Source organism: Limulus polyphemus, unplaced genomic scaffold (genome assembly GCF_000517525.1).
Source record: "Limulus polyphemus unplaced genomic scaffold, Limulus_polyphemus-2.1.2 Scaffold4738, whole genome shotgun sequence".
In the NCBI taxonomy this organism is placed as follows: Eukaryota; Metazoa; Arthropoda; class Merostomata; order Xiphosura; family Limulidae; genus Limulus; species Limulus polyphemus.
In genome coordinates this window covers 58,063-66,468 of record NW_013670348.1, presented here as the reverse complement: position 1 = coordinate 66,468, position 8,406 = coordinate 58,063, and the positions used below count along the sequence as shown (strand labels likewise).

Sequence of the window (8,406 nt, the reverse complement as noted above, 5' to 3'; positions counted from 1 at the left end):
ATATATATATATATATATATATATACATATATATATATACATACATACACACACACATATTACTCCCCAAACCCACAAAATAGAGTTGATCTTGTACCTTTTTATGTGGCTCTTATTAAAATATGATTAAGATATGACAATAAAAATTAAACAGTTTTTTGTATCATCTATTTGTTTTCAAATTTTCAAAGCAAAAACTACCCTAACATTTTGGTTTCAGTATAGTTTTCCTCAATCATTTTATAACTTATGTCTTCAAATTTTTATTGGAAATATATAATGTTTCCAATTAGTGTGATTTCAAGATATGTCGCCATGTAAATAAAAACATTTGATAAATTAAAGGCTTTTGTAATGAGAAATTGGTACTCACTTACATAAAATCACACTTCAATTCATGAGGCTTAGTCAATAACATCTGTGTTACTAGGTGCAAAAAAATGGAGATTCTTTATCTGAATTAAGATATACAACTTACATTAAGACATAGATTAATTGCCATGACAACCAAAACAATCAGTTACTGAATTTGTGTGTTATACATATAAGGAGGATTTACGAAAAACAAATTGGTAAACCCATCTTCTTTTCAAAATGAAGTTAACATTTCAAGGATATTTTTTTAGCAAAATCTTACAGTTTTGTTAACATTACTTTCCTGTACACCCATAATTTTAGTTAGGGGTACTAGGTGTAATTTGGAAAGTACAAGCAGTATTTAATTTACTGATGTTCACTTCCTTTTATACCTTAAAGCAGATATAAAAAATAGGATCTTTCACATGAAATACCAGTGAACTAATTATATGCTTCAAAGTACTATCATAAAAAATATTGTTGACAGGTACAATATAACGAAAATATTTTATTATATTATTAAGGTATAATTTTTAAAGCTAATAATTATATGTGGTTAATAAAATACAGTATATTTAAAATTCCAAATTTTTGAACATACAAGAAGCATATTAGACTTTGAAACATGAGAGTTTAATATTTAAAATTTCTAAGATGTTTGCTTCTGATAAATCTGCCAATACTGTTCATGAGTATATAACTGTTTAACAAGGATATACAGATATACAATGGCTTATATTCTCTGATAAGAACATCATATCCCTACCTTCATACCAACAAAAGTAATGGTTACAAATGAAATCCAGCTTTTTTTAATTTTACAGAAAAAAAAGCATGAATAGCTGTACCACTTAAAAAACACCACAAACACCTTTTCAATGTACATTTTGTACAATTATAATGAAAGAGGAAGCCTGTTAAAGGCTGTATAATAATTTCATAATTTGCATAAAAATTACACAAATATAACTACAAAATTAACCTTCAAGTCCTAAGTTTTCCAAAAGGTTGTCAATGAGAGCAAGTTTATCATTGGCCTCCTCCATTTCTGAAAAGGTCTGAACATTGCTAGTGATGTGGTATCGAATGTCATCAATAATAGCAATACTGTCAGTATCCTGTCTTTCTTTCACTTCTAGTGCATCTTCCTTTACTAAGGCATTAAATTCTGGTACATCCACAATCTTTAAAAAAGGAAACAATAATAATACTAATATCAAGTAGCTTTTCTTTAAAGGACTTGGGAACAGGTTAAAATAAATTGGAACTGAAAAACAATTACCAATCAAAAGATATAAAAATGTTTACAATCATAAATGATTATAATATAAATTAAACACAAAAGTTTTTCTATAACCTTTACATAAATAGTTCAGTCGTTAGAGAATTGTTCATTACCAAATTATTCATTTTCCCCAAAAAAAATGTTTAGTATCAAATAAAGAGTACAAAATTAACATGGTCTTAACACTACTAATTAAGATTAGTCAATGAAAACAATCACAATGTACTAACAAAATATTAGCACAAAGACTAGGAAACTAGTTTCAACACTCATGTCCAATTTTCTTGCACACAGTCTTCTGAAAAGAAATTTGCCCACAAAGCTTATGTGATGCCTGATTGAGGGCACATGTGGTCATGAAGCAGTCCAACTTCAAGTGACTTTCAGAGATATTAATGTTTAGTACAGTTTCAATGATTCTCTACTTCATGTAATTTTTGGCTTTATATATATATATATCATTCAGTTTTACTTATTATTTTGACTGATTTCTAGTTCATAGTGTGATCAATCTCTTGCATGGAAAAATATTGCATTATTTGTACTACCATTTTTAATGTCCCTTTTTGTTCTGTTAACCTTTAGTTTAAACTTCTTTCTGCTTAACTAATGTAAAAGTCTTCACGTGATTGGCATGGAGCAATAGAGATGTCCTGTATTTTTGTCTCCTTGAATAGTTTTGAAGTCAGGATATTTTACATAGCAATGGGGTACTTGTAAATGACAAGAAAATACTTTTGCTTTAGGATTTTCTTTACAAGTTAAAATTTTGCACATTCAAACATAATAGTTTTAATCTGTTAGCTATTTTTAAAATATTTTCTTCACATTTTGAATTTCTTGATTTAATGTTGAAAAATGGCATACTCTGTAAGCTCTTACAAACAGAGGTTGTAATAAATTATTTAGCATCTTCACAATGACATGAAAAAACTGTACATAACCAAGTTTTTTTTGGTTTTTGGTAGGTAGACAAAACATGCCCTGTATCATCTATAGTTACAAGAATAAGCAAAAAAAAGGAAGCAAACTATTCATTTTCCAATCATATTTAAACTTTATGGTGTTGAATCTTTTCTGAAAATCACTTCTGTGAATAAGCAAGACAGAGAAGATATCATCTAGGTAATGCAGTCATGGAACCTTCATGTTGTTCATATCTGTTGATGGAAGTAATTCACTTTTTAAATAGTCTATAGAGATGTTAAATAGTATTGGACATAATGGACATTCTGTATTTTTGTTAGAAACAAACGAACACATTGTTTTATACAAATTCCAATGAAGATGAACTGGAACTGTTAGATCAGGTAATTTTGTGTGCCCCCAAAGGAATTTCACAATCAGGCATCACATAAGCTGAGTGGATAAATTTCTTATAAGATTGTGTGACTGAGCAGGCTACATGACAGTGTCAAAACTAATATATTTTCTCTTCATTAAATTAACTAATACACTGAATTGTATACGTTTCAGTAATAATTTATCTATCAGTACTGAATCAATATTTACAAGATTTGTACTTGTTTTTAGCACATTTTTATTTATCTTTAGAGGAAGTATTAAAAATCATTATATTTCATACACTTTGCTTGAAACATAAAACTTTTCTTTTGCTAAGTTAAATCTCTTTTATGTTTCTAATAATGTTCTTATACTTGGATTTTTCTCTTATTTATTGTGTATTACTGATAATAAATTTATCTAGAATATTTCTTCTTCAAAACCAAATCTTAAAATTATTTTTTAAGTGATAAATTCATTACTTTCATATGTGTACAATATTTGTTCAAACAAACATTAAATGAAAAGTATCTAAAAAATGGGGAATATGGGAAAACAAAAACTTTATAATTAAACATGCCAATACAGAAGGTTGAATATGGTATATTAAAACCATTTTGAGCCTCACCACATCATTACAGTCCATGTTGGCACATCCAGTATAATGACCAAGTATCTTGATAAAAGCCTTATAGCATAGTTTCAAATGCAAATGACTCCATCGTAAAGCTGTCATGTCGAAGCCTACCACTCCTCCCTAAATATTTCCATAATCCATTTAGTGTACAAAAATGACTGTTTCCCAGTGCCTGTTTTGACAATACGATCAGACAGAAAAGTGTACATGCTGTATTCACCAATTTGACTGATATGCCTTCAAATGGATGGAATAACATAAATACCAATTTCATTCACCATGTGACTGAGATATGGTACAGTGGAATAGGAGGTATGACTGGAAGCCTTATCTTGGTGAACCCATACACTAATGGCCTCCTTTCAAAAACAGAGATCCTAACTTGATTATATTACATACTGTTTTCTTGGGCATGTGGATGACTTTGCCACTGACATATGTATTCATGGATTCTCAACTGTTAAAAGATATCACACTTTACTTACCTTGGCTAAGTACAATTTGTTGCAGGTCTTTTTCTAGAGGGTCCTGGTCTCCCAAATTGTTTAATATTTGTTCCTAATGCCTTCAAACATAAGAGATCTCATCTTGAAACTACTATGTCTCTGATATGATACAAGTGTATGAATATTTTTATCTTGGAAAGAGCTGTTACATACCCATCCCAAAAGTGGTCAATAAGTAGTGGTATCACACTACCTACATAATTCCAAACAATGCCAAAATGTAATTCTGATACATGAAGTTCCCACAACTTCATATCAGTTTCAGCTAGTATATAACTTGATTTGCACAATCAAAATAAGTTTAATATAATGCACTCAACCCAGTATTTGTTTAAAGCTTCTGTACAACAACACTAAAAAAATGATCGAAAAATAAAAAATAACATATGGATCCACTACTTTGAAAAAATATTGACAACAATGAAAAGGTTGAGTGACAGCTACAGCATAATGCTGAATAAAGTTGCTAGTAAAACAAAGTAAAGCAGAAAAATGATGCTGTCTTCTACTGCAGCATGAACATCAACAGGACCTCCACCAGGTTTTTTTCACACTAAGTATAAAACTAACTTTAGGTGAAGTAATAACCCCAACATATACATTTTTTTTACTGGAAGTGCAAAGAAAATACCAATCACTTTTATTGATTATAGTGCTTCCCAGAAGTTTCAAGTAAAATAATATAAATACAAAACCAATCTTTTAAAATACAAACACCTTTAATAACTTACAAATTAGCCTAAGTAATGTCTATAAATTTTATATACTTTGTTTCTTTGTTGTTAAGCACAAAGCTGCACATTGACAAAGCTACAAAATGTGCTATCTGTGCTGTGGCCACCATAAGCATCAAAACCAGGGTATTAATGTTATAAGCACATTGACTTACCATTGAGCAACTGGTGGGGCATCTTATATGATTAAAAAGTACTATGATAAAACATATAATATTCTAAAAAAGAAAGGAGCTCAAATTATCACAGCAAAAATTTTCCACCGTAAGGTGCCCAATTTTTCTTGAAAGTGCTTTTAATGCTTAAAAGATAATTTACGATAAAATACTCTTGAAGCCAAAATGTCCTATTACACTTATTTCGTTTTTACTTGAGGAGGCAAAATTCTATATACTTTTACATGTAGAAATAAGCTGGCTAGAAAATGACTCATGTTTTTATTGAAAGAATACAAAAAAAAAAAAAATTTAGGGTTAGAGAACTGAAGTATGATGGGTTACAAAACTAGAACTATAAGTATTCTTTTAGATGTTATGTTGTTTCATTAACATAGATTGAGTTTAACAACAACTGAAGTACAGCTTGCTTACACTTTTTTTTCCAATAGGAATAAAAGAAGAAGAAAAAAAAGAAGTTGCTACCAGTCTCACCTCCTCTAAGTGTTTAGACATAAACTCTGCACATTGATCCTCTAGTCTGGGAAGCTTAAAGAGACGAGCTATCCGCAGGATGAAAAATATATTGGACCTATCTAATTGCTGTGCAATATATGAGGCACACTGACGTTTAAGACCAGGCAAAAGGTACATATCCGCTGTACACAAGACATCATAGACATTACTTGTCGTCAACTGTGTGTAAAAGTAACATTTTCATTTATATATATAAGCTGGCTAGAAAATGACTCATTTATTTTAATTGAAATAATACAAAAAGAACAAAAAACTTTAGGGTTAGAGAATTGAAATATGATGGGTTACAAAACTGGAACTATAAGTATTCTTTTAGATGTTATGTTGTTTCATAACATATATTGAGTTTGACAACAACTGAAGTACAGCTTGCTTACACATTTTTAAAAAATAGGAATAAAAGTTATGTATATATAAAAAGTTGTCTTTTGTTTTCTACAACATGTGGAAACCTCACTCTTCAATAATTAACTAATATGTAATGTGAAACAGCTCTAATATCAGAGTTTAAATGAAATAACCTTATACTACGGTAAATGTATTCCTTGACATGTATTTTAAATATACACCAACTTAAAGGGCATATGTGATGACAATATTTTATCTCTGTTATATTCCCTAGGTAACATATTCCCCAAGAATGCATTTGAAATGTAAACCTTCAGTGCAAAACAACAAGCCTAAGAAAGATATTTATCCAAGTTATTGTTCGTACCAGAAAAATCTGTATTATTTGTTTTGCAAATGACAACTTTCTCATCAACATACTTTTTAATTATATCTAAAATGATAAAAACCCTATAACCTGAACACTTTCAAAAGGTGGACCATTCTTCTTTAAGGGTAAACTTTACCCCTGAAGAATAAAGGTCCACTTTTTGAAAGTGCTCAGTTACAAGGTTTTTATCATTTTGTATTAAAATTTGTTGAATCTACCTGTTTTTCTGACATCTTAATTATATCTCTTATTCAAGAGTTGACCGTATACAACGTCTTAAAACCATTCTCAAAAATACAGTCCTTCATTGCTATTGAAGCTGATACACTTAAAATATATAACTTTTAAAACAATAACTTCATCTTCTCAGATAAAATAATCCAGATCACTGTAAAAAACATGAAACACATTGTCTTTGAAACACCATTATTGAATAGCTGCAAAAATGGCTTTAATTTTCACATTAATTTATATATATCTGGATAAATTTCCTAACCAAAGTTAGTTATACATAACTTTTATTTTTTATTCATCCCTATAAATGTTTCACTTATATTTCATATTACAATACATTTAAAAAATACTGTGTTTATTTTAAACAGCTATTAAGATGCTGTGTCATAAACAATATAAAATTTTAGAGACAATCATGTTACATGAAAATTTTTGTCCACATTGTTGTTGATGCACAATGAATAAGTCAGTATTTAGTACATGCACTGTATGTTTGTGTATGAATAAGATAATCTCTGTGTGACATTCTGAAGGTTTTATAATTGGAAAAATTCATAAACAACTTATGCCTCATCCTGGACCATTTTACAAACATCCTTAAATTTTATTCATGATTTAAGAAATAACAAATTTAAAGTGCTTAAAGCTAAGCAAAGATTTTGATTTTTGTTCTACAGCTTAAACTATCAATTCAAATTTGTTTATATATATATTTTTTTTTCTTTCAATAACTTATAGTAACTTAGGAAATGTGGAAAAATGCATCTGGTTTTATATAGCGACAATCTAGTGAACCAACTATGTTCACTCTCCTCTGATCATCTAATACAAGGACAGTTATTTCCTGTTAAACAACTTAGCATCTGGTTTTATATAGTGACAATCTAGTGAACCAACTATGTTCACTCTCCTCTGATCATCTAATACGAGGACAGTTATTTCCTGTTAAACAACTTAGCACCTGGTTTTATGTGGCAACAATCTAGTGAACCAACTATGTTCACTCTCCTCTGATCATCTAATACCAGGATAAGTTGTTTAACAGGAAATAACTTAGTGTTTTGGTTTGAAATATTTTTTCACGCTTGGAAAGCATGATTATAATTAATCATATTTCCCAAAAGATATTAGTATTGGGTCTATTATATGAATATAATGTGGCTGAAATACTATAATTTTAAAATCTTCTAATTCTAGATGAAGAATGTAGTTTTTAGAAATATAATAGACCTAATACAAATGTCTTATGATAAGTATAGTTAACTTAGTGTTCTATTTCTTCATCTCAGCTAAGAAAACTTTCTCTGATGATATTTCTACTGTCTCTCTCACCAGATCTCTCTGGCTTACTTGAAGTACTTACCTCCACTACCACATCTTAAATACTGTCACCCTCTTCTGGTTACTCTCCATCAGAGACCAGCTTTCACATACATAAAAAAAATACACTCTACATGAATACTTTCATTACCCTAACCTTGTATATAATATTGGCATTAAGTGATTCCATGTTAATGGCAAGATCTATGCATACATTTTCCTGTATATGATTAATCAGTCATCTATTTGTTCTTTAGAAAGTGCTCATCCCTGTCAATGCTGTATGCAGCAATAAGTGTAAAACATGTTTTGTATCACAAGTGAGCTATTCCTATAGGCAAGTGCTTATCCCTGTCAATGCTGTATGCAGCAATAAGTGTAAAACATGTTTTGTATCACAAGTGAGCTATTCCTATAGGCAAGTGCTTATCCCTGTCGATGCTGTATGCAGTAATAAGTGTAAAATATGTTTTGTATCACAAGTGAGCTATTCCTATAGGCAAGTGCTTATCCCTGTCAATGCTGTATGCAGCAATAAGTGTAAAACATGTTTTGTATCACAAGTGAGCTATTCCTATAGGCAAGTGCTTATCCCTGTCAATGCTGTATGCAGCAATAAGTGTAAAAAATGTTTTGTAT

At 29.8% G+C, this 8,406-nt stretch overlaps 1 protein-coding gene and 1 long non-coding RNA gene across 7 annotated transcripts in view; one reads left to right on the top strand and one right to left on the bottom strand.

Annotated features, from left to right (window-relative positions):
* LOC111088918 overlaps window positions 1–5,516 on the top strand; it is a 15,229-nt gene extending 9,713 nt beyond the window's left edge. Inside the window, exon 3 of the long non-coding RNA XR_002613297.1 lies at window positions 5,411–5,516. This is a non-coding gene — a long non-coding RNA (uncharacterized LOC111088918). The remainder of the gene's footprint in view (window positions 1–5,410) is intronic.
* LOC106471620 (ankyrin repeat and BTB/POZ domain-containing protein 1-like) overlaps window positions 424–8,406 on the bottom strand; it is a 63,513-nt gene continuing 55,530 nt past the window's right edge. For 5 of the 6 annotated variants that reach the window (XM_022400235.1, XM_022400232.1, XM_013932231.2 and 2 more), the window contains 2 exons: window positions 5,454–5,654; window positions 424–1,541 (listed from right to left, as the gene is read on the bottom strand). In XM_022400235.1, the coding sequence (XP_022255943.1) occupies window positions 1,335–1,541; window positions 5,454–5,654 (408 nt within the window). In that variant the 3' untranslated portion in view covers window positions 424–1,334. The remainder of the gene's footprint in view (window positions 1,542–5,453; window positions 5,655–8,406) is intronic. The other variant, XM_022400236.1, reaches the window with a different exon arrangement.